Source organism: Stegostoma tigrinum, chromosome 17 (assembly GCF_030684315.1).
Source record: "Stegostoma tigrinum isolate sSteTig4 chromosome 17, sSteTig4.hap1, whole genome shotgun sequence".
In the NCBI taxonomy this organism is placed as follows: Eukaryota; Metazoa; Chordata; class Chondrichthyes; order Orectolobiformes; family Stegostomatidae; genus Stegostoma; species Stegostoma tigrinum.
The window spans coordinates 58368327-58396182 of NC_081370.1; the positions used below are offsets into that span (position 1 = coordinate 58368327).

Consider the following 27856-nt stretch of genomic DNA (forward strand, 5'->3'; position numbering starts at 1 on the left):
TTTCCCAAAGGGAAGTGCCTGACACTTTACATGTTATTACACTGTAGGAATGGTATTGAAATGGATAGTTCAGGGCAATCCCACCACTAGGAAGCCACTGAATGGCAACACTGCATTATGGTGTTTCAAGCTACTTTTCCAATTTTCAATCCAGATCTTCTTCACAGTATTGCACAAGTATAGATATATAAAAGTAAAACAAGTGAAAATACAGTGGCAAACGTTTGCTATGAAAAAATTACTCAGGTATGGCATATGGCATTTTCCATGAATTGGCCTGAAGAGTCTTTTGGCCAGACATCAATGACATTTACTTTGAGACAATTTTGAAGAATCTAAAAAAGAATTGATCTGGATTTATTCCAGAATAATAAGGTCTCTAAATGGAATAAAGTTTGCATTTTCACAACTGGAACAAATATCGACAAATAATAAAGCAGTAAAACATGCATCTCATTATAAATCTCACGAACACACACAGACACAAACAGTTGGTGTGACAGCAAACTTGGTTCAAACCCAAAAGTGTAAATCTAACAGATTGGTGTGTTCATTCACAGCCAAGAGGACATAAGGTACATTTTTTTGAAGGCAACAATGAAAAAAACCCCAATTGTAAAGGATATGTTGACAGGAAACAGCAAGAGTTCTGGCTTTTCCTTTTCAAAACTGTCCAAACAATCACTCAGAGTGTATGGTACTGGAAAACATTCAGGTGAAAGCATCATTTATTTAGCAGCTGTATCACATTCCACAAGAGAGTAATGAAACCCTGAAGAAATGAGGAACTAGCATACCTGCCCCGTTTCTCCAGCACTTCCTAGTTGGTTTTTTCTTAAATTTCAGAACTCCAATAGACAAGTATCATTTTTGTTTCTATCTTAGTCAAGTAGTAGGGCAAGAATTAATGTTATTTTTGCAGAATCCCAGATGGCGAGCCATTAATAGCTTTTGCACAACGATGTACCCACGTTTTTGCTGTTTGACCCAACCCATGCAGCAGATTCCACACAAAATGGGCTACACCTTGGCAAATACTGTCAGAAGAATCTAAGGAAGGGTCACCAGACCCAAAACATTAACTCCGTTTTTTCCTTCACAGATGCTGCCAGACCTGCCGAGCTTATCCAGCAACTTTGTTTTTGTTCCTGATTTACAGCTTCCACAGTTCTGTCGGTTTTTACTCTTAGAATGTTCCTTCAAGTTCTACACCCCACTTCAATGGTCAGTTTTTATCTAAATGTAGCAGCCTTTTAAATACAGAGGCCACACTGAAAATTACAGTTCTGTTGAACCAGTTGAAGTATATAACCAGGAAATATTGGCTTCATTACAGAAGAATGCAGTGGTTTCTCACCAGTGGTAAATTACAATGGATTGAATCTGCACTCAGCCCATTACACTGCATTTATTTTTTCTTAGAGTGATCGTACTTAGAATGTAATAATTATATGATTTTTAAATCCAATAAATTAAAATAGCAGACAGGGCCAAAAAAGACAAGAGCCAATTGATCCCTTTCACCCTTTCCTTTCAGTCATAAAATCTTTGTGATGATTGAGAGATGTAGGAAGACAAAGACTACAAGATGCATTATGTGGACTTATTCCTCAGATTTCTCTCTGTTACTTCGAGACTATTAAAGTCATTTGACATTTAACCCCTGCTGCAATCACATCCAACCTTTGACTATGACCCTGAATAGTCAAGGTCTTTTCCTCCACAGTGCAGGAGACCAAAACCAGAGGGCAGGGTTTAGGTGAGAGGGGAAAGATTTAAAAGGGACCGAAGAGGCAACTTTTTTTTATGCAGAGGGTGGTGTATGTATGGAATGAGCTGCCAGAGCAAGGGGGTGTATAGCGTTAAAGTGAGTGGAGGTAGATATAGAGGAGTCATCAGAGGTAGGTTCTTTACTCAGAGAGTGGTCAGGACGTGGAATGCATTGCTGGAGACGGTAGTGGAGTCAGCCTCATTAGGGGCATTTAAGTGGCTATTAGATAGGCATATGGATGATAGGAGAAGGTAGGGCTGGAGGTTAGATAGATCTTAGCTTTAGGGTAAAAGTTCAGCACAACATCGTGGGCTGAAGGGCCTGTACTGTGCTGTACTGTTCTAAGTTCTATGTTCTAGAGGAAGTGATTGAGGTGGGTACAATTACAACATTTAAAAGGTATTTGGATTGGTAGATGAATAGGGAGAGTTTAGAGGGATATGGGCCAAATGGGACTGGATTAATTTAGGATAACTGATTGGCATCAACAAGTTGTACTAAAGGGTCTGCTTTCATGCTGTACATCTCTATAACTCTGTGTGGAGTGCACATAATCATCCCATCACAATTCTTGATACAGACAATGCAGAGAGTGGTCACAGATTGTTATTTCACAGTTTAAATTTAAAATCACATCAAGGTCTTCACAATCATCCAATGTGACTAAAAAAAATCTTGGAGTCATATTTGCAGGCTTCAATAATCAGCTAGCCCTGTAGAGACTGGATTCAGCAGGGGTTTGGTGTTTTCCTGGTCTGCATTATTCAGAACAAGATTCCTAACCTCAGACTCCTTGGTCAAGGCAGTAAACTACAAAACTGAGCAACAAGTTTAATCTTGGGGCATTCAAAAATCACTCATTCAAATGTTTGGATTCTACCTTCAAAAGTAGATGATTATAGATAACTATGCAGAAAACCAAAATGTTACATGTTGTTTCAAAAGCCATGCCCATGAGTTTCATTCAAAAAGTCATTACCAATGAGAGGAACATGATAATATGTGTTTGAAGCAAGATTTGAAAAACGTAAAGGAAGGCAAAATAAGCAGTAAGAAGGTATTTTAAGATTCCATCCAAGATAAGCTCTAGCTCCTGGTCTGCATTCTGCTGTTTCTCACAGAATTATATCTGTGGGGAGGTCAGAAGAGAGGATCGTGGGACATGATTGTAATGTTACCACCACCTACAGCCAAATAGGCTGCCATTAGCTTCAGGGTTCATGAGGGTATAATTCCATTAACCAAGATGCAATATAAAACTCATGCCATAATAGTATAAAACAAGAAATTGCAGATGCTTGAAATCTGAAATAGCTGGAGAAACTCAGCCGGTCTGGCAACATCTGTGGAGAGACAGAAAACAGGATTAACATTTTGAGTCCAGTATGGCTCTTCTTTAGAGCTCAGGTATTCTCATGGAAAGTCAGTAGACTTGAAGTATTAACTCTATTTCTCTCTCCAACGTGCTACCGGACCCACTGAGTTCCTCCAGCAATTTCTGTTTGTGTTGTAAAACTAATGCCAAAACTCCCTGCAATCAGAGAACGATGGCATCCCAGGAGGCCATTCAGCTTTCAGCTCTGTGCCATTTGAATCCCACCATGGCAGATGATGAAAGGTTGAATTCAATAAAGACCTAGAATTAAAAACCTAGTTTAAAGGTAGCCATGCTGATTCTATTAATAGCCCATCTGGTTTACTATATCCTATTGGGAAGGAAATCGGCTGTCCTTATCTAGTCTTATCTACATGTGAACAATGTGGTCCGCACCTAACCAGCTTCTGGGCAATCAAGGATGGGCCATAAATGCTGACCTTGCCAGTCAGGCCCACATCTCTGAATGAATTTTCAAAAATGTCAACTAGAATGCAATTGGAAATGAATACCTTGAGACATTTTGAGGTAATAGTCCCACGTTGGCACAGATGCCTTCAGTGAATGTGTGGAAAAGGTGAATCAGGCAGAATACTGAAATAGATTTGATACTAATCTTGAACTGGAGTCTGCTGATAGTGTTTCTCAAATCACAGCAAGCAGTGCTACCGATTTACATTACAAATTGGACAGTTACTATGATGGCCTTGCATAGAAACACAGAAATGAAGGGCGAGAGAATAAGAGAAGAGTTGTATTGGGGAAAGAAAGGAAAAAGAGAAGTTACATTTAAATAATGACTTTGGCTCTTTGTGACATGCCTAAATGATTCACAATCAATGGATTCTTCTTGTTACACTGGTAATCGTGGTGGATAATTTGAATGTAGCAAAGTTCCTTTTTGCTAATGTTAGTTGAAACTTAAAATGTGCACAGAACACAGAGGCAGCGTATCTTCAAATAAGGGCATGCAATTTTCACAATCTCATTAGACAGAAACTGCCCTGAGTGATTGACTCACCGAGAAAGCAGCAACCAGGAGAATATTCAATTGTTCTGTCTTTGAGAATGTGAACTCGCTTACAACTGATGCTTGCCCTACTTGATGAGTTAAACACAGAGGCTATTAGAGCAGGTCAGAGGCTAGGAATACTGAGGGGATTAACTCACTTCCTGGCTCCCCGAAACCTGTCCAACGTCTACAAGGCACAAGTCAGGAGTGTAATGGAATACTCAAAACAGCATGGAGCTGGAGGACCGCAGCAGGTCAGGCATTAGCAGAGGAACAGGAAAGTTGACATTTTGGGTTTATACATTTCATCATGTGTAAACCCCCAAAGCATTGACTTTCCTTTTCCTCCGATGCTGCCTGGCCTGCTGTGTTCCTCCAGCTCCACACTGCATTGACTCTGGCTCCAGCATCTACAGTTCTTTCTATCTCTATGTGATGGAATACTCCCCACTTGCCTGGACGAGTACAGCCCCAACAACACTCAAGAAGCTTGACACCATCCAGGAAAAAGTAGCCCGTTTGACTGCATCCACAAGCATTCACTCCCTCCATCACCAATGCTCAGGTAGCAGCAGTGTGTACTATCTACAAGATGCACTGCAGAAATTCACCAAAGATCCTCAGACAGTACCTTCTAAACCAATGACCACTTCCTTCTCGAAAGGCAAGGGCAGCAGATACATGGATTCATCACCACCTCCAAGTTCCCCTTCAAGCTATTCATCATCCTGACTTGGAAATATACCACTGTCCCTTCACTGTTACTGGGTCAAAATCCTGGAATTCTTATCCCTAATTACATTGAGGGTCAATCCACAGCAGGGGGACTGCAGCAGTTCGAGAAGGCAGCTCACCACCACCTTCTCAAGGGCAACTACGGAGGTGCAAGAAATGCTAGCCCAGCCAATGAAGCCCACACCCCATAAATAAATAAATAAACCCCGGGGGTGGACTCAAAGAAAATTATACAATCCTTCTAAGTTACAACAAGTTAGGGACAAGCAAAACAGAACAGGCACTTTAGCATCTCTTGTAAATGAAATTCCAGCACACACAGAAAATGGTGCAAGATTCCTGCACAGCTCTGAAACATAAAATACGTAACTCTTAGTACTTCACTGAAGTGCCAGCCTAGAATATATTCTCAAGGGCTTGGCCTCAATCGGTGCAAGGCTATTATCACTGAGTCAAATTTACACTTCATAGAAATTTAAACAAGAGGGTTATTTGAAATCAAGTTCAAGTACAATCAGACTTGTATGCAGAAGCCTTGGTTCTGTCACACCTACACATTAACTGAGATATTGCTGTTATTTATGTGACACTACAGCATCCACTGAGATCGATTCCACCACCATTACAGCATTATATTAAAAATTTCCAACAGGATAATAACAATTCAGCTGATAAAGCCAAAACAAAACAGTAGCATCTTTTCCCTCTCAGAGGTAAATCTGCAAATTAATCACTCTTGATTTATAAACTTGAAACTCTAGCTACACATATAATATACGAAGCCAAAGAAATAACAACATAAACATACATTAAGCAGACAGCTCAGTAATAAGGCTTACACAATAGTCGCTAACAAACTGTGCATTTCTCCCTGCACTGTGATTCCTTATATTTACATTTAAAATTCATTTCTTGACATGCAATAAAATGTTTCATGTTTATTCGCTGCTCAACAATCATGGATAGTGTATCAACTCATAACTACCTCAGTGCGGAAGCAGGTCAGTGTTACAACCCTTGGTAGCATTTAATGCAAAACTGCCTTCAAGGTAAATGGATTACTTTGAGCAATACTTTTCTCTCGGGATTTAGACAGATTAGCATCAGGAATAACATTTTCCTGACAGTAAACAAGAGGTAGTCAGTTCCCCATAAATTTAAAGATTTTGCTCCTGTTCATGCTAGAAGAGCTAGATGAGAATACATCATGCAAATTCAGTGCTCTCATCTCTATTTTTTTGGCATTTTGCAAAAAATAAAGAAAGATTTTAATAAATCTGCTCTCACACTCTCAAAATACCATCACTCCTGAATTCTTATTTGCAGCTATTCGTTTGAATACATTTGGCTTAAACAACCCAGTCTAAAAGCCTACTCAGTTGTTCGATACCATCTAAGTACTTCTTCAGGCTAAAACATTGAATGTTTTCAAGGAGGTGGTAGATATTGTTCGTCGAGCTAAAGGGACCAAAGTTTACGTGGAGAAAGCAAGGCAAGTTACAGGACTGAATGTTCAGCCATGACTGAATCGCAGAACAGGTTTGAAAGGCCTAAAATCCTGCTCTTGCTCCTATTTTCAATGTTTCTTGACATCTGTCCTAAATTTACAATTCACAACTTGAATCAATACATCTTTTTCCTTCTTCCCAGCTATAGTTAAGTGAATTACTTCAGTTGTTTCTTCTCTGCCCCAGAATCTTACTTTAATTCTATATGTAGCCTCCAAGGCACAACCTTCTAAGAGAGATGAACATATTTAGTTTCTCATTGATCTTTGCGGCATTCTTCCCTTGGATACTAGTGAGGAGAAGTATTGATTTTTTTGTTTTAAATTCATTCACAGAATGAGGACAGTCACTGCTAGGTCAGCATTTATTGCCTAACTCTAATTGCCCAGAGGATAGCTAGGTGTCAATCACATTTCTGTGGATCATTGAGTCACAGAGTCATACAGCATGGAAACAGATCTTTCGGTCCAACTAATCCACACCAACCATGTTCCCAAACCAAACTAGTCTCACGTGCCTGCATCTGGCCTATATCCCTCCAAACCTTTCCTATTCATGTACTTATCAGACTAGGTTAAAGATGGCAGTTTCTGTTGCTAAAGGACATCAGAGACCCTAAAGGAAATTAGTGATCAGTGGCTAGCTCATGTCAGCTCACCTGGTGTCAAAAAGAGAGAGGTGATCCTGCTTCAGCAACAGGTTGCACCCCAGTGTGGCATTATCGCTGCCAGCAGTCAGTACAGAGGCTGGCACCCCGGTGAGGATAGCAAACCACCTCCTAGAGCTGCTGGCCTAATCAGGTGATCTTTAGACTCTGTAGCCTTGTGGGTACTGACGCCAAGCAGGACCTGTTGTGGGGGGTTAGTAAGGGTTGTGATGCTGCAGTTGCTTCAAGAGGTGTATTTTGACTTGGTTTCCTTAGAGAGAGATTGGGGATAGGTTATGAGCAGTCAATGCAAAGATAAACAAATTGTTGAGGCCTAGGTTTATTTTTAGAAAGTTGGAATAGTAAAAGCAGCCTAGTTAGGTGTGGCCAGCTCTCATACACCAGGATTTCTAGTATTTTTTAGGTTTTGCTTTCAACAGTTGCTGTTAGAGTCTCATTGAAGCTGCAGCAAAGGTCTCCTGGCTGCTACTCTGAGATTTTGCTTTTTTGTTTTATTTCCCCTCTCTCTGCTACTGGGTTGAATGCGTGGAAAATCTGATTTCTGAATTTGCCTTATTGCCAAGGGGTGTGTTCTGGGATGTAACTGCATTGGAACAGTTCATTAGCAATAGTTACTGCATCTATTATTCTATTAAGTTTTCAAATAGAGTTATGTTATTTTAAGTTCTTCTTTCTTTTGCTGTATTTTAACTAAAGGGTTTGCATAAATTGTGTTTTGCTTAACATCAAGCAGTTGAACAATTGAATTGCATCTGGAACACAGCACATCATATTTATCTTTGAAATAAGAAAAAAATACGGTCTCGGCTATCTCCTTAATATATTTTGAAGGGATCTGGTCTGGTCCATCATGGGGTAAAACAATCGTGAGATACCTTCTGGGGCAAAGCCAGGGCAAAGGCTCAGTTGGCCAACTCCCCAGGGAACAAGAAGACTTCCTAACATTGACACAATATCCACTGGGAAGGAAACAGCACCCAGACAGTGGCCTCAGATGTCCACCCAGATTAAGGCCTTGCCAACAAGATTCCGACTGCTGGCAATTAGGAGGCTGGGAAGATTCAGCCTCCCCAACACTCTCCTTAAAGACCAATTAAGCAGCAAGCAAGTGTCCAAAGATTGACTAGGTAGCTCACAGCGTGAATGAAGATGTTAGGTTATAGGGGGATACATGCAGATTGGTCAAATGGGCAGACTAATGGCAAATGGAATTTAACCCCAATGATAGTGAAGTGGAACACATTAGAAGAAGGAACAAGGCAAGGGAGTACTCCATGAATGACAAGACACCAGGAAGCTTAAAGGAACAGTGGGATCTAGGGGTGTTTATCCATTGATCCCTAAAAGCAGAAGGACACGTTAACAGAGTAATTAAGAAGGCATACAAAATGTCGTAAAGTCATAGAGTCATCAAGCATGGAAACAGAACCCTTGGTCCATCCAGTCCATGCCGAAGATAATCCCAAAATAAACTAGTCCCACCTGCCTGCTCCTGGCCCATACGCCTTCAAACTGTTCTTATACATGTATCCATCTAAATGTCTTTTAACCATTGTAATTTTACCCACATGCACAACTTCCTCAGGAAGTTCATTCCACATGTGGACCACCCTTCTGTGTAAAAAAAAATGCTTCTTATGTCTTTTTTAAACCTCTCTCCTCTCATCTTAAAAATGTGACCCCAAATCTTGAAATTCCCCACCCGGATGAAGGCAACTACTATCAATTCTAACTCTGCCTCTCTTCATTTTATAAACTTCTTTCAGGTCAGCTCTCAACCTCCTATGCTCCAGTGAGAAAAGTCCCAGCCTGTCCAGCCTTTCTTTATACCTCAAACCTTCATTCATTCATAAAGTCAGGAGGTATGGGATACAGGGTGATCATTCATAAAGTCAGGAGGTATGGGATACAGGGGGTTTGATAAGAGAACCTAAAAATGTCTTTATTGCTGCTTCGAAGTGTCACGAGGGGTCATAGTTTTAAGGTGTTAGGAGGAAGGTATAGAGGAGACATCAGAGGGAGGTTCTCCACCCAGAGAGTTGTGAGCGCATGGAATAGTTTACCAGTGGTAGTCGTGGAAGTGGAGTCATTAGTGACATTTAAGCGACTGCTGGACATGCACATGGACAGCAGTGAATTGAGGGGAATGTAGGTTAGGTTATTTTATTTTTGGATTAGGTTTATTCCACGGCACAACATCATGGGCCGAAGGGCCTGTACTGTGCTGTATTTTTCTATGTTCTATGTTCTATTGTTGTGGGTCTGGAATCACGTGGAGCACAGACAATATAAGGGCCCCTAAGGACGTCAGTGATGTTCACCCCTAATTCCACATGCAGTTCTTCCCTGCCCTCTTTCCTCTTGGGAGGTAATAAACACCCAGCACTCCTCCCTCAACAACACACAGGTCTATTTAGATACGCCATATAGAACTGCATACTGTCAAGAGATATGGAGCATGGGTTCATAACTGGGTTTGAGGTGCACATAAGCTATTATCTAATCAAGTGCCAGAACAGGCTTAATGAGAATGAATGGCCTCCTCCTGTTCTGACCCTCTTCTTTTACCAATGTTGTTCCCTATGTACTATTTAGGCAAATGCCTTTTGAACTCCAAGTCCAATACAGTATATGACTTTTCTGTCTGCTGCTCTAACTCCAGCTCTCCCACTGCTGAGGTTAGCCAGTCTGCAGTTGGTAGTTGGAGTCTTTGTCATCCTTTCACAACTTGAGAGGACACATTTGATCAGTGCCAATCCACTGAATCCTTTTCTGAACTTCAAAAACTCACTGAAAAAAAGAACACATACCGTCTCACCAATCCACTCTCTTGCTTCTTAAAATACCCTGAGCTAAAGCTCATTTACACAGAATTTACAGCATGGAAACAGGTCATTCACCCCAACAGCTTTCAGGTAATGTAGGTGCCTTCCAATCACCTCCTAATCAACTTCATCTCATGCCACCAGTATATCCTTGTGTGTAGTCCTTTTTCCTTCACATAGGAGAAGACATGGTGAGCCAACTGGCCTCTTTCTGCACCATAATAATTCTGTACGTCTGTGGCTTATTTATCTAGCTTCCTCTGATCTGCCTTGACTGTCCAAGAGAATACATTTTTTTCACTCCCTCAGCCCATCGCTGCCTCAGTAATGTCAAAATCCTGAGAAAATTAATAACATACTTGGATGCTGGACAGTACATTGCAACCATTCTCCCAGGCTAGAAATCAATTCTTCAAATACTTGTAGTTAAACAAGATGTTAGATAACATGTTATTTTCCATAGGCTTTAACTTCCTTCCTGGAGATCTTTCCATGTGTAGAAATGGAAAGATATTTCTTTGCTGGTCTTGTGTTTTGCATCTGCTGCACAGTCCTTTTCTAATTCTGTTTCAATGTTTTGTTTTGAACTGTTTCCATCATGCATGACGCACTAACCAATCACTATCCTCTCCATTTTACTGACAAGTTCATTTTTGTTTTGGTTCCCCTCACCTAATTCTCTCAAGCTTCCTGTTGATCCAATTAGGATCATTTTTACCTACCAAATTAGGCTAAATTTCATAGCACAATGACCACGATCGTCTATCAGTTCGGCTACTTTTACCCCTGAAATAAGGTCACTCATGAGAACAGAGAGGATCTCTGAATGTAGTGAGCTGGGAACTGTGCCCACACACATAATTAGAGTTTGTCGCAACTTCACTCTTTCTGTTGGGACAGCTGTTCAACTCCACATTGTCAGCTTTCATTTTGTAATAGCTTTTTTTAAATAACAGCATAAAGGGAAGAGTTACTTTGCTTATTTTAAATTGCAAATCTATGCTTCTCTTAACCCTTTCTGAACACATCAACCAAACCAAATGAAAAGTTCCCCAGGGAGTAAGTTCAACTCCCTTAAATCCATAAATATCATCAAAATGTACCTCCCCTTGTTTGCTTTTAGTTTCATTCCCCATATTGTCCTGAGTTAATTATCGCTTCAGTTTCACAGCATCACTATTTTCAGTTGCCAGCTGTTCCATTGCTTAATTTCATGTTTGTCAATCAAATTTTAGGTTATATCTCTAAATGTCTTCATGCGAATTTCTGGTCATAGAGTCATACAGCATGGAAACAGACCTTTCCATCCAAATAGTCCATACTGACCCTGTTCCCAAACTAAACCAGTCCCACCTGCCTGCATTTGGCGTATATCCCTCCAAACCTTTCCTATTCATGTACTTATCCAAAAGTCTTACAAACATTGTAACTATACTTGTATCCATAACTTCTCCTGGAATTTCTTTTGTAACGTTAACATCAATTTTCGAAAAATTAACATTTTGTGTGAAAAAAGTTGCCCGTCATGTCTTTTTAAAATCTTTCTCCTCTCACCTTAAAATACAACCCCTCGTTTTGAATTCCCCAAACCTGGGAAAAGATTTGCCATTCATTTTATCTATGCCCCTCATGATTTTATAAACCTCTATAAGGGCACCCTTCAACCTCCCACACTTCAGTGAAAAAAGACCTAGCCTATCCAGCCTATCTTTAAAGATCAAACCTTTCATTCCCTGCAGCATCCTGGTCAATCTTTCCTGAACTTTCTCCAATTTAATAATATCCTTCCAATAGCAGGGCAGCCAGAACTGTAAACAGTGCTCCAGAAGAAGCCTCACCAATGTCCTGTATAACCTCAACATGACGTCACAACTTCTACATCTAAAGGGCTGAACAATGAAGGTAAGCATGCTAAATGCCTTCTTAACCATCCTGTCCACCTGTGACAGAAATTTCAAAGAACTATGTATCTAAAACCTTTGCTCCCTCTCTTCTACAATGTTATCCAGGATCCTACAATTAATGGTATAACTCCTGCCCTCGTTTGTTTTACTAAAATGCAATGCCTCACTTTTATCCAAATTAAACTCCATCTGCCACTCCTCAGCCCATTGATCCAACTGATTAAGATCGCTTTGTAATCTACATAATCTTCTTCACTATCCACTATGCCACCAATTTGCGTGCCATCCACAAACTTACTAAGAATGTGTTGTGAATTTTAATCCAAATCATTCATATAAATGACAACTGAAAATGGACCAAGTACCAATACCAGTGAAACACCACTGGTCACAGGCCTCCAGTCTAAAATATAACCCTCCACCACTGCTCTCTGCCTGCTACTGAGATGCTAATTTTGTATCCAATTGGCAAACTCTCCCTGAATCCCATGTGATCTAACTTTACTAATATAGAGCCTTGTCAAAGGCTTGACTAAAGTCCAAGTAAACAATGTCTACCGTACTGCCCACAGCTATCTTTTTGGCTCCCTCCTCAAAAGACTCAATAAAGTTTGAGAGATATGATTTCCCTCGCGCAGATATTCGTGCCCACTATCATCTGTAAATGTAATGTCAAATGTAAAACAGGAGATGCAACCAAACTAGTTACATATCCATAAGGTAGTAAGTTATGCTGGAAGTGGCCAAAATTCATTTCAGAAAATATCAGACCTCTTAAAAGCAATCCTGTTCTGGTCTGTGGTGTGAAGACAACTTGCAATCCACTGCAGCTGAGGAATGCACCAGAAAACAAAACACAACAAAGAAGCAAAAACAGAATGCAGAAAGTGAATGCACCTCTTAGCTTCCTGCCCCAAACTCATTGTGTTTCCAATTTGGAAGCTTTAGGCAACTTTATTACTTGCTCCTCCTTTACAAACAGTAACAGAGTGGCATTATAATGAAAGACTCATGTTTAATTTGTAAGTCAAGTGTGAACCACTGCATAATGTCAAGCTGATGTCAGTTTTCTTACTTACGTCGACATTCTTTGCAGCATTTGCCTACTCTGTACACTGGCCGAAAATCTGGTGGGCAGTTTAAAGGGGGACATGAAACGTGTCTGCATTCAATGGCTCCATTCTGAATGAGAGAGAAAAGACAATGATCAGGAATCAGCTTTTGCTTCTGAAGGGTTCATGCAAGTTTTTCCAATGATCAACTGATTATAACAGATCCAACAGACTCAATTTTTTTACAATTTTTCTTTCCCCTGGATTGACTGATCAATGATGGAGAAGTATTGTAAAGTCTGCAATTAACCTCTTGAAAGTTAAGCTTGGGTCCCTATTCCTGATCTATCCAACAATGCAGGCTGTCAAACCATAGCAGGATATTGTGGATAAATAGATTCAAAGCGATGTTAATACTTCTTTCCTTTGGCCACTCCCATTCCTTCAAAATGGTCAGGTGGTTTGCTGAACTCTCTCCAATCAGATACAGACATTAATGATGGCCACTGAAGAAAGGCACACATTTAAATGATTTCAGTCAGACATCCGCACCTTTGCAAAAAAGTTGAAGGAGGAGGGGGGAAATACAAAAGAAAATTTGCAAAGGAGAAACAAAACGGATATGGTCAGCTATCCCACCTCTTGAAACCATATCAGCTCTGATGCTGGTCAAGCACTAACTCCATAATCATTTTCAAGGCATTCTGGGCAAAACATGTGGTTCGGTTAAATAAGTTTGCAAAAGCTATTGAAATGTTTACCTTTTCTGTAAAAATGTATAGCTTACACAGATTTTGTATGTAGTTGCTTAGGGTACGATGTTTGCTCTCTAGTGTTCAATGCTTGCAGTTAGTGACACTGAGTCACATATAAGAACAGACTTAAACATTACTTACATGTAGAACCTTTGATTTGTGTGTTTTAGGTACAGCAAATTGATATCAACATTTTTCTCCATTTTATTTTCTCATTCAGTTTCTGTAGTTTTGACAGAGTTGCATATTTTATACATTTTCACGACACTCTGATTGGATTGGGCACAACACACCACAGATTCCATACAAACAAACCGGTAGCTTCAGGTGCCAGGAGGCAAGGAGAAAGATCAAGAACTTCCCTCGGTATGAGATTAGATACCAGCTTTCTTGACGTACATCATGTTGATATGAAACGGAGGGAGATGTCAAAGGAAAAATACTAGCGAAGGGGGAAAGGTGGGTTTCTGTGCTGCGTTCACCGCAAACTTCAGCACTGTCCCAGTGACGGTCACATTCCAAATCTGGATCATGGTATCTCCACCACCAAACAGCAGGCTGTTGGTTAAATGTCAGATTGACCTGTGGAGGTGCAGGGTTGTGGAGGACTTGAATACAGTATGGGGCTTGAGTACAGTATCATTTCATCACCAGAGGAGATCAGTGCAGAGCTGTGCCTAATGAAAGCACTGCCAGAAGGCAAGGGATCCAGAGAAAAGAAAGCAAACAGCATCAGCATATGAAAAGAATTGGAACCAGGGCAAGGCACAGAACTCAATCTATACACAAGCAGATAGTAGCAACTTAACTACAACTAATCATTTATTCAGCTTTAATGTTTCAGGATCACAGAATCACATTGCTGCCCTTCCGATGGATCTACACTCTGGAAATGAATGCTCAATCCATTAGTCTCATGGTTCATGTCCCATTGGCAGAATCTGAACCAACGTTTTATTAACTATACATAAGGAATATAAACAACATTTAATTTCTTTTCAAAGGTGATAACAAAAATGGAAACTGCAGGAACCTTTGTCATTAGAGGGCTGAGTGAAGTTATCGCTGATAACGGCTCATTACTGCCTTCTCAAGGGCACTTAGAGATGGGCAATAAAGGCTAACCCAGCCAGCAATATTCACATTGTCTGAATGAATAAAGAAGCTTCTGTTTATCTCTACATCTGATCCAAATCTATTACCATCTGCTAGTTCTCTACACATCAGTAACCACCACCAGTGATGCCAGTAGACTGGTGCAGCATGTGCCTGACTATTCTGTGCCAATTTCTCAGGTTGACACTTATTACCTGAACACAGCACTGAAGGAGCAGCTTCAAAGTAGGTAAAATGATGGCCAATAGACCAATATTTCCTAACCACATTATTGACTTAGTTTCTACAGGAGAGTAGAGCACTTTTATTTCTCTTATAAAACCTGCCATTGCATGTTTCATGTCTGGATATTGTTCAGACAGGAGTGAAACTCAGACTGATTCATTTCTGGCTCCTCATTTTGTTTTCCTCATTCTTTCATGAGTGAGGTCATCATTAGCAAATGTGGCATTTGTTACCCATCCTTAACTGCCCTTGAACTGAGTGACTTGTCAGGCCATTTCAGAGGACAGTTAATAGTCAACCACATTGCTGTGGGTCTGGAGTCACATGTAGGCCAGACCAGGTAAAGGTGGCAATTTCCTTTCACAAAGGGCAAGAGTGAACCAGATGGGTTTTTACAATAATCGAGAATAATTGTCATGGTCATCATTACTGAGGTTATATTCCAGATAAGAGCAGGGGGCGAGAGTAGTGTAATTGTAAGGTCACTGGTCTCATAATCCTGAATCCCAGACAAATTTTCTGAGGACGAGTTCAAATCCCACCCTGGTGATTTTTGAATCTAATAAAAAGCTGTCCAAATGGTAACTATGTATTTTAGCAGCCAGCAGCTGTTCCAACCCTCCGCCCAATTCTGGGACGGCAGTGAATCCCCAGTTAAAATAATCTATCATTTCTACTGCTATCAAGGGAATCCAGGGTCATTAGGAGCAAAAATGTGGAGCTGAGGGTTATCAGACCAGCAATGATCTCACTGAATGACACAGCAGACTTGATGGGCTGGATGGTCTACTTCAAAGCTGCATTATGTCAAAATCCCTTTCACCCCCTGTGAGGAGAATGAAGAGGAAAAGCAATGAAGACCGCACGCACTTTCAGCCATGCTGAGCTCCAGACACACCTTGCAGGTGCAGTTTTTGCACTTTTCAACCCATGATTCCATGCTGCGGTACACCTCCCTGTTCACCTGACACGTCTTCTCACAGTAACAGCTCTCCAGCTCACTCAGCCTGGCTTCCGCGTAGTTTAACTGTAATGAGAGAGGTTAGCAGTGAGGTCAAATATACACTCCATAGAGTCCACAGCTCAGAATCAGGCATTGAGCCATTGAAGTGTTCTGAAGAAGAGTCATAACAGACTCAAAAACATTGTCTTTGTCTCTCTTTTCACTATTAACTCGGGTGAGTTTAGAAGTATGAGAGGTGATCTAATTGAGAGATGGATTGATGAAATAGACACAGAGTGGATGGTACTCCCTGTGGGACAATCTAGAATGAGATAAATGGATGGCAGATTTAAAATAGAGATGAGAAGAGGTTACTTCTCTCAAAGGGTCATGAATCTGGAAAACTCACTCCCCCAGGGTGTGATGGATGCTGGGACATTGAGTAAATTCGAGGTGCAAACAGACATATTTCTAATTAGCATTACGTTAAAGGCTTATGGGGTGTGGGAAGGAAAATGGAGTTGAGGTTCAGATCGGACCATCCGTAATTGTATCAGATAACATAGTATGTTTGAGGGGCTGAATGGTCTACTCCTGCTCCTAGTTCTCCACAGATGCTGCCATACCAGCTGAGATTCTTTTCTGTTTTAATTTGATTTCCAGCATCTGCATTATTTCAAATTTAATTGAGCCCTGCTTGTTCCTGGCACACCCGAACACATCCTTTCCTTTCTTCCTCGTGTGATGTACTAATGACCTCAACAACCAATGAGGCCCACACTGATAACAGAAAAGGAAGGAGACTCTAAAGTATTTTCAATCACTGAGGTTACAGGTAGCCAACAATAGAGGTCCCCAACCTAAGCATATAAATACCACTGGGTTACAAAAATCTATTAACTTCAGATGTAAAGATTTACCAGTCATCTAGCAGCAGTTATCATCACTGAAGAGGCTTCAAACAGCAATCTCTCTGACAGCAGAAGTTTTTTGAGGGCTGGGATCTTCCTGTGCCAGTTGGGGGATTTGGGATCTTGATAACTGATCTCAGATGTGACTGGAATTTTTCATCAGTTCCTTGGCAGAGGAGAGGCCAAATGAAACAGTGTCCAAGAGACCCCACCCCACCACCACTGAGATCACTTGAGATCCTAATGGGGTCCCACGGGTGGGGATCAGAAGCAAGAGCAGGAGGCTAGTTTGCAATGATCACCGAATTCCTGATGCTGGGTGCTCAACTGACAACAGAGTACCTGACTATGAAGGAGCATGCTGGAGATGGCAGAATTTCTTCCTGAAGGATCTGAACCTAATTTTTTAGATAATGTCCTCAAGTACTAGACTCCCCAGCCAGTGCAAATAAATTCTAATTAGCCAATTATGGACTCTTTACAGCATGTAAGCAGGCCATTCAGCCCAATGAGGCCACACTGACTCTCCAAAAGATCATCCCACGCAGACTCACACCCCTACCCTATCCCTGTAACTCTATTTCCCATGGCTAATACCCCTAGCCTACATATCCCTGGACACGACAGGCAATTTAACACAACCAATCCACCCAACCTGCACAAAGCTGAACTGTGGGAGGAAACCGGAGTACCCAGAAGAAATCCACACAGACACTGGGAGAAGGTGTAATCCAGACATACAGTCACCCGAGGCTGGAATTGAACCTGGCCCCCTGGTGCTGTGAGGCAGCAGCATTAATCACTGAGCCACAATGCTGCCCCTTTCATAGCCTAAACACTTCAATCAGATTGTGTCTTAAGTATTCTAAATTTCACAGCATACTCTGTCAGTGTGTTGAATTTCACCTGCAATGTAATCCTTGGAAGTCCAGGTATGATTCTAGTACCTCCCACACTGCACTTCTTCCAGATACAAGTCACAGCCCAACTGAATTAGAGCTCGGTAATTAAACAGGATGACTCATTTAGACTCATTTAGCTTGCAAAGACCGACAGATGGAGGCTTCACGTGTATGTCCTCTTCCATTATTGTTACGTGGAAAGGTATTGAAATAGGTTGGGAGGAATCAAACAGAAACAACTGCCAATAGGCATCCAAATTGAAGGTGCGGTTAGGGGGAAAATGGCATTTGGTGGAGGGAGGTGGGTGGTGATGAAAATAAGAAGCACATCCAGGAAATCCTCAATAGCTGTGTTTTTCACCACAGCATTATAACTAAGATGGGAGGGATACGCAATTATCTATTCAATTGCTCCATGTGTTGCAACATTAAATTAAAAGTTTACCCAAGTCCCAACATAGGCAATTATATGTCTTCTCTAAATTAGATTTAAAAGGTCAAACAGGTTTCTTCAACAAACAAAAAGTTCGTAATAAATAATAACTATCAATTAAGATGTAGAATTACGTAGTGCACACAATTTTTTGTGTGGAAATATAAATGTTTTCCTCTGAAGTTAATTTAAAAACAACAGGTTTCACTCTGTAGAGATTCTTTGAATAGATATTTCTTGGCCAAGAGTAGATATTCTTGAAGACAAGATAAGATATGGAGGCATCAAATGCTTTGAAGGCTGTTAATGTAGTGTGACTACACATGTAGTCAAATCACTGATCACGCATTGTTATCCCTGGTATCTTTGTGGACGCAGCTTGCTCAGCAAACACAACATCAAGTTTCAATCACTCTTCCAGAGGTTCAATCAAGTCTTACATTTGTAATGCCTGTCTTTTTAAAATATTAGTTTTGATTATGTAAGGAATTGCTGCACTTCTAAAACGTTTGTCATCGAAACTCATTATAAGTTGCGTTTACACTGCTGCTTTGTTCAAATAGTGGGGGAGTATCTTTGCAGATAGGCTGCCATAGGAGATACATCTAAAGTGAGATTTGCCCTCCATCCTAAGGTCAGTGGGGATGTTTGCTGATGATTGCACAAATGTTTAGCACCGTTCACAATGAAATAGCTCCACAGAGGCTGCTATCCTTTCACTAAGTCACCCTTTATTACACTTGGAAAGTCCTTCTCACTGGTCCAACTCCACCAGAGCCAGCTCTCAGAGTTTCAGAATGCCTAGCACTGCACTTTTTAATCTGTCAGCCACAGCTCCCCAATTGGACCAGGTTAACAGCCCCAATCAGCAAATCCATATTCTGTCAGGTTCCCCTGGCTGACCTTGTTACATTTATTACAAGCTGCTGATTGATTTTTGGAGATGTGACCAGTTGAGGATAAGGCCACCAGCCTGACAGGGGAAAACGCGTTGCAGGCATCACATCTGATCTATTTGGGCTACACAGTTGATAAGACTGGGCTACATGCATTGAAAGATAAAGTGAGGCCTCTTTTGATTGTCCTCACTTTGTTGATCATATTTGGAATCAGGAAGTTCCACCAATACATTTATGGACATATATTCATTAAAATAACAAATCAAAAGCCCTTACTAGGTCTACTTATACAGGACAAGGCAGTGCTGCCGTAGCTCGAAGACAAACTCAGCAGTGGCCTCTAATATGAATAAAGATGTAATTATATAATTTTTAGGAGTTGATGCAAAGTTGTCAGGATGGGCACCACATTATGCATGAACTTTCTGTAATAATTCACCAGCCCAAGGATAGACCCAACTGTAGTACAGAATTGGGGGCTGGGATACCTTTTATCATTTTATCTTACAATGGGTGTAACCTGGTCTTGGTGACTCTGTAGCCCAAGTAGTTCACTTGGAGAGCCTGGCACAAGCATTTTTTCCCTTCTAAGGCATGCCTAGAGACTTGCCTAAAGGACTACGCCCAAATTCTTTTAAGTGTTCCTTATTGGGCTTCCCTGTTATTAGCACATCATTTAGATAAATAGCAACCATGGGTAGACCTTGCAAAATGTTCTCCATCGTGCACTGAAGAATTATACAGGCTGACAATACCACAAGTGATAGTGTCGTATACTGGTAAAACGTTTTTGGCTATAACTTGTAGCATAAGTCTGAGAATCCTCATCTAACTGCAAGTACGCATGGCTCATGTCCAGCTTCTTGAAGAGCACCCCCCCACCCACCAACTTGGCACATAAATCCTCTCTGCGAGCGATTAGCATTTATCAAACTGCAAAAAGTGGTTTCCCATTTGTTTAACATCCCCACAAAGGCAAATATTGTACGACTGGTGATGCCCATTCTGCAAACTGTACTGGGTTTGATAATTCCGTCGCTTTCCAGCTTCCTGATTTCTGCCCCTATGGTAAATGGCACTGAGTGGGCCTTGCAGAATCTCGGAATTGCTTCCTGCTCAACACGCTAAGTGGCCTTGTCTACTTTGATAGTCCCTAGACCTTCCTGAAAACTTCTCGCTATTTCATTAGGATTTCACTCAGGCAGTCATTTTCTAATTGAAAAATGTTGAGCCAATCCCCAGTGAATCTCTCTCAACCAATTGCACCCCATCAGGCTTGGGCCTGAGACTTTTACTATAATCAGTCATGACTGAACCAGCTGCACCTCAAGAGACAAGGAACTGAATTTGGACACTTAATCTGTAAGGTTTTCCTGGTACAGGGTCTCAGTCCAGCAAAGGTCTAACACAAATTTAAGGGTTGGAGTCCAGAGTGAATTTTGTTTAATACCTGTTCTGTGATCACCGAAACAACTGTGCATTAGAACTAGGTGACCATTTAACCAAACATTTACTTTTATTGGTTTTGATTTGAATGTTGCGAAGCAAAATTAACTGTTCCAAACCAGATGTAGGTGAACTTTCCAGGATGAGTCCTGGATATCGACCAATGAGTTCTCTTACTCAATTCAAGTCTAGTGAGATACCTTTGCTGTCTCAAATCCAACACCAGCAACAACCACAATGGCTTGCTGACCCAGTTGCTAAAGAATATTTTAACTGTTTGGCCGAGGCTTGGCTTTGTTTTGACATTTTGCTGTTGGTTGATGTAGAGTTCCTCTGTTCAGGACATGCCCTAGGTGAACTTACCTTCACTCAAGTGGTGTTCCCCGAAGCTCAGTTGGACTGAAGAGGGTGGTCACTTCCATTGGAATACCCTGCAACTCAAGTGCTCCACTTGCCACATTTTCCAATGATAAAGCCAGTTGTGGTGCCTGTTTGAAGTCTATTTGGGCTTCAGCTGGTAGGTGCTTTTGCATGGTTACGTCATTAATTGCGCATACCAGCCAGTTTCTCAGCATCTCTTCAAAGGTTAAACCAACATCACCTTCCTCTCCCAGTCATCTTAACCTAGTCAAAAATCCTGGCACAGATTTCTGAGTAAAAACAATAGCGTCTCAGAATTAGAAGATGCTTGGTGTCACAATGTTCCTTAACTAAAACCATCAACTCTTGGAAGGTTTCAATATCTGGTGCCTCAGGGAAAGTTAGGATCCTAATTACCACAAAAGCTGCAGGATCCACAGGCTGTTATTTGAGTTACTCATTGCTTTTCATCTGCTGCAACATCATTTGCCCAGAAATAACATTGCATTCTTTCCACATTCTGGGCTCAGTCTTCGACAGCAGGATCAAATGAGTCAAGCTTCCCAAATAGCAGCATGATGTCAGAAATGCTGACCCCAACTCAAAGACAACTGTTGAGCAAGTTTCTTCAGGAACGTGCTTTACTCTCATCACCACTGAAATAATTCCACAGAGGCTGATATCCCATCACCAAGTTACACTTTCTCAACAGGTGGGAAGTCCTTGACACTGATCCGATTCCCTCAGAGCCGGCTCTCAAAGTGACTGAATGTCTGACGCTCCTGTTTATACCTGTCTGCCAGGGCTCCCTGATTGGGGCTGTTAATCTGGACCAATCAGGGAACTTGTATTCTATGAGGTTCACCTGGCTGACCTCATTGCAATCGCTACAGACTGCTGATTAAATTTTGGAGTTGTGACCAGTTGAGAATGACAAAGGCCATCAGCCCGACAATAACTATCTGATTGGTTCCCGGCCAGCTGAACAGCTTGTGGGCGTACACACTAGTGTCAAAAGCCTTTGGACTGCCGTGAGGGGCAGATGGTGTGTCTGTCTCACCAGTTAAATTCCGAAACTACTGAAGAAAGGTTTCTGTCATCAGTTATTGAAAGCTGCAGTAATTATGAGGTTTTGTATTTAATGAACTAATAGTCTGCAGCACCTGTGAAGAACTGAAGGGAATCTAAAGAAGAGAGATTGGACAAAAGAAAATCTTGGCAAAAAAAAGGATCATCCCAGCATACCCTATGGGCTAGGATCATTGAACTTTTTCCCCTGGTTTTTCTCTCTCTAGCCATAACACCATTTTTTTTTGTTTGTGTGGGGGAGTGGAGGTAGGTGCTGGGTAGTTTTAGAAGAGTGATTAGAAGTTTAATTCGTAGAGTTATATATCAACAGTTCATTCTTGTTTACCTGTGGTTATCATCTATTTATTTAGAATCAACAGTAGTTTCTCTGGAAGTGCAGAAATTGGTCAACGTTTGTCATTAGTCTATCTGAGTCTATCTGACATGGGGCAGTTTGACAAACATTTTTAACTTTTGTGACAGAGCCAGAAAGAGTGGGGAGGAAGAATTTGCAGTATGCTATTCCAGTGAGGTGTGACACACCGAAAACACCCGAAAGATATTTCAGAAACAGGAGGCGCGAGCTGAGCTGCTCGTTCTGTCTCAGATTTCCCTCAACTGAAAATCCAAACTCAAAAGCCAAGCCTGCAATATTCAAACAGAGCAGCTATATATCCCAGTCATAAAGCAGACAGGTGCTTTCATTGAAGGGAATTCAAGTAATTAATCATCTGGAAGTACACAGTTCCTAAGAAACGCATGATTTAAATATAAGGTCTAATGTATCTTTACATTGATGTTTTATTAAAATAATAAGTGAAAAATCACACAACACCAGGTGACTGCAACAGATTTATTTGAAAATACTTGTGATTTCGAATAAACCTGTCAGACTATAACCTCAGGCTGTGCACCTTCCGGCCTTGCCCATCCCAGTCCAACATCAGCACCTCCCCATCATTAAAATAAAAGCCAGGCATCTCCACGATCCTTGAAACTCAACTCCACATAAATGATTAAATATGGAGCATCTTCATAACAACAGATATTACATTATGAGCAGAAATCACATTTTGCCCTTCAAAGTCTCTAACAAAACCTTTGGGGTTAAAATAGATTAATTGCAAATTCAGAGGACATTGAATGATAGAACTTACCAATGCTGCAGGAACAAGCGCAGCACTTATACAGTTTTATCACCACTTTTGTTTTTATAGAATTTCTACCTTTTTTGCTGAAAATAGGGGAAGTGCACTGCATTGCACTTTTTTTAATGCCTAGCATGGTCAAAGAGTGGTGAAGGTTAAGAGGAAACTGAACTGATCCGTGAAAGATTCTCATATTGTTTGATAGGATGAGTCAGGATGTATTATTTCCTCTGAAAACTGGGTCAGTATGCCATCTTAGCTCCAATTAGCCAGCACTTCTCTCCCACAATAGCACATCGCTGGAAACGCAAATCAGTCTGCAACGCTTCCATTCAGAGAGAGCACAGCAAAATCCACACAATCAATATGTTGAGTGCTATGGGTAGGTAAGGGTGATACAGCCCCGCACTTTTTAACTCCCACAGGAGTAGTCAAAATTACTTTAACATGCAACCATAATCACGCACCAATTCAAAATATCGATGACCAGATCAAAATCAAGGAACCAGTTATAATGGTTCTGCTGAGTAAAAGTAAAATGTTGTTCCCTCCTAACTCTGAAAAAAAAACAAGAAAAATGCAACATCAAGCACGTACAAAAGCACAGGTATTAAGTTTAAAAAGGAGAACAAAGAGATACATGGCAATAATCAGTTTAACAGTCTTCCAAGATGATGAGAGAAACAGGGAGTGAGAGAGACTTCAAATAATTTGCTACAATAATCTTTTTTTTTTCTTCTCTCTGTTCTGCTGCTTAGAAGGAGCTACTGAAATGTAGTTTGCTTATATATCTACAAGTCTGGCTCCATTGTCTTTCCAAACTGCCAAGGAAACAAACATTCATCTCCCAATATAAGAAATCATTTCACAAGCGTGAATTAAAACAGCAATGCGAATTATTTAACACTGAATCAATTGCCTCATTTTGATGTCTTTAGATAAAACAGCATTTTCAGTGTGGGTGGTTGGATTTACTACACATTGGTCTCCTGGAATTGGTTCAACCTAGGGTCAGGTGATTATGGCAGCCATTTTAAGGTCAATATAGTTCTATTTGCAACATCATTTTAGTCTATGATAGGTTTCAAACAATCAGGCAATACAACATTAAAATTTCATATCCCATTTTACTATCAGAATATTATTTATCTACAAGTGAAGATACAGGCTTTGAAATGAGACCATTACTCACTAAAATAACAGCAAAGTACTGTGGATGCTGTAAATGTGAAATGAGCACAGGAATTGTTGAAGAAACTTACACGGTCTGGCAATATCTGTAGGAGAGAAATGGAGTGAATGTTTTGAGTACAGTATGGCTCTTCCTTCTAACTGTACAAAGGCAGATAATTCTGAGTATTAGGACTTGTCTGCTGGTTGCCACATTTGGCAGCTTCTTTACCCTACTGATTTCCCCTGACAGTGCATTCTCAGCTTCTGCCCCCTCCTCTCTGCTTTTCCACTCGGGTTGGCCCTCCTACAGTCTTTGGTCATGACTATATGTCCAAAGGTAGCTTCTTTGTTTACAACACCCAGTTACTTGCTCTTCCCAGATTGTACACCAGTGGCAGATTAGGACATTTGGCCCCTCAAGCCTGCTCTGCCATTATGATCATGAGTCATCAAAATCCTAATCCCTTTCCCGCACATCCCTCCATTTTTTTTGGCCACTTTTTTTTTCTTCATTCATTAACAGGATGTGGATGTCACTGGCCAGGCACCATTCATTGTCCATCCCTAATTGCCCAGAGGTCAGCTCAGAGTCAACCACATTGCTGTGGGTCTGGAGTCACATGTAGGTTGGATCAGGTAAGGATGGTGATTTCTTTTCCTAAAGAACATTTATGAACAATCAACAATGGATTCATGGTCATCAGTAGATTCTTAATTCCAGATATTTTTGTTAATGAGCTATACCTATCACCTTCTATCCCAAACTTTGCTGTATTTAATGATGAAGCATCCACAATCCCTTGGGGCAAGAGAATTCCAAAGATTCACAACCCTTTCTGTGAAATAATTACTTCTAATCTCAGCCCTGAGTGATTTGCTCTTCATCCCAAGATTATCCCCACCACACCCCGTCCCAGCAGAAACAATCTTTCAGTGCTTTCTGTATAGTTTCAAAGCAGTCACTTTTCGTTCTTCCAAACTTCAAAGATTATAGTCTTAGCTTTTTAATCACAGGCCAACCAACTGGCAGCAGTTGCTGAACTTATGAGGCCCTGGTATCTTCAGCAGCTTCATCAATGCTATTCCTTCCAAAAGTGGGGATGTTTGCCAGTAATTGCACAAGGTTCAGCACTATCTGCAGATGCTGAAGCAGACAGTGTACAAACGCAACAAGATGTGGACTTGGATTGAGAAGTGGCATGGGACATTCACAACACTCAATTGCTCAGCAATGACCATCCCCAGCAAGACCAATGCTAACCATTTCCCTTGACACTGAAGGGCATCACCGTTGCTGAATCCCTCACTGTCAACATGCTGGGAAATTACCCAATGACCCGAAACTGCATTGGACTCGTGGCTACAAAAGCACGTCAGAGGCTAGGAATTCCTGTAATGAGTAACTCATGTCCTGACTCTCTAAAGTCTGTCCATCATTTCCAAGGCACAAGTCGGAGTGTTATGGAATACTCCCTGTTTGCCCGGATGAGTGCAGCTCCAAAAACACAAGTAGATTAGCACCATACAGGACAAAGCAACCCAGTTGACTGTTACCACACCCACAAACATTCACTTCCTCTACCACTTATGATTAGTAGCAGCAGTGTGGACCATCCACAAATAACGGCACCTCTTCACCACCAACGGTGTGCAGCAGCAGCGTGTATCACTTATAAGATGCACAGCATAAATTCAAAGATCCTCAGACAGCACCCTACAAACACACAAGGACTTCCATGGAGAAGGGCAAGGGCAGCAGATACATGGGAACACCCTGCGAGTTCCCATCCAACTCACTTACCATGCTGGCTTGGAAATTTATCGCTGTTCCTTCGGCGGTGCTGGGTCAAAATTCTGGAATTCATTCCTTAACAGAATTGTGGTTCTACCTACAGCACATGGGCAGTGGGGTCAGAAGGCAGCTCACCTTCTCAAGGGCAACTAGGGATGGGCAATAATTGCTGGCACAGCCAGTGACACCCTCATCCCGTGAATGAATAAAAACAAATATTTTGAGGAGTTACTTAGACCATGCAGGAGATTTGAATATGCAAAATATATCAGAAGAAAAAGCTGTAAAAAAAGCTATGAGTGGCAATTTGTTTTTTACACAGAGAGAGGTTCACCATAGAAATGTACAGCACGTGTGTGGAATGAATTTCCAGAGGCAGTGGTGGAACTGTGCTATGTTTAAAAGACTTCTGGATAAGTGCATGAGGAGGAAAGATTTGAGGGAAATGGACCAGGGTAGGCAGGCAGGCAGCTAGGACTGGTTCAGTTTGGGATTATGGTTGGCATGGGCTGTTTCCGTGGTGTATGGTGGTTTTTCTCAGGTTTTACATCCTTTATAAGGTGATAGGAGTAAGCAGTCACAGTGAAGGGGTCAGGGTGAAGTTGGGGGGGAGGGGGGCACATGCTTGGATGAAATTGACAGCGCAAAACTACAAATCACTAATTTGCAGCCCCAAACTACACAAAGAAATGAGAAAAAGAATCATGCGGTATGCAAATTACAGACAAAGGCATGGATCTGAAGCAAGAAGCAGCTATCATATCCCTCAAGGCAGTTCTTCCATTCAATAAGATTGTGGCTGGTCTGGTCTACAAACGGGCAGAATTCGTTGTAAAACTGGTGTGTTCTCAGTCAGAACAAAAATGGAATTATAACCAGTGGTTTCCAATTTGTGGCTCCTGGAATGTTAATAAAGAAAGAGAAAACGTTACGGTAGCCTTTATAATTTTCTGATTCTGCTCTGGGCAATTGCAATAAGTGAAAAGCACCAGGAAAACTATTCCTCTGAAGTTTTTGCATATTTGGAAAATGGAGCGACAAATTAGAGCTCAAAGCATTAATCCAATCACCAGACAGCAGCTGCCTATAGAATGTGAAATAGGAGTGCTGCATGTACGTTTGAAACATTTGTTAAGGTTAATCACAAAATAAATTGAACCACCTTGAGTCCAATTTATTCATTTGGAAATGAAAACTCGTGGAAAATCTTGCTTAAAAAGGCTGTGGGGTCTGAGGGACCAGCAAAGTTGACTGCAGGGCTTAACTCTTTCAAGACAGTTGCATTCCAGTTTACCACACTGGCAATTTTTAATTCACTGAAGAGTTGGATATTACTTTTAGGCAAGAAAATAATTATTATTAAGGTTAAAACCAGTTTAATATTAAAAAGAAACTACAAGGAATTGGGGCAGGAGTAGGCTGTTCGGCCCCTCAAGCCTGTTCTGTCATTCAATGGGATCACAGCAAATCAGACATTCGTCATATCCATTTTCCCCATGACGCTTGATCAAGAATCAATCTATCACAGCCTTAAATATACTGAAAGAGTCCACTAGAGTGGCATCGTGGCTCGGTGGTGAGCACTGCTGCCTCAAGGTGCTAGGGATCGAGGTTTGATTCCAGTCTCGGGTAATTGTCTGTGTGGAGTTTACACATTCTCCGTGGGTTTCCTCCCACAGTTCAAAGATGTGCAGTTTAGGTGGATTGGCCATACTAAACAGCCCATAGTGTCCAGGGATATGCAGGCGAGGTGGTTAGCCATGGGAAATGTAGGGTTATAGGGATATGGGTGGGGGGGGGTCTTACTCTTTGAAGGGTCCTTGTGGACTGAATAGG

The 27856-nt window shown here is 41.2% G+C and overlaps 1 protein-coding gene across 6 annotated transcripts in view; it reads right to left on the bottom strand.

The window, feature by feature from the left end:
• LOC125459556 (protein kinase C-binding protein NELL1-like) overlaps window positions 1-27856 on the bottom strand; it is an 858388-nt gene that overhangs the window by 659024 nt on the left and 171508 nt on the right. For all 6 annotated transcript variants that reach the window (XM_059652179.1, XM_059652176.1, XM_059652181.1 and 3 more), the window contains 2 exons: window positions 15844-15972; window positions 12877-12979 (listed from right to left, as the gene is read on the bottom strand). In XM_059652179.1, coding sequence (XP_059508162.1) covers window positions 12877-12979; window positions 15844-15972 — 232 coding nt within the window. The remainder of the gene's footprint in view (window positions 1-12876; window positions 12980-15843; window positions 15973-27856) is intronic.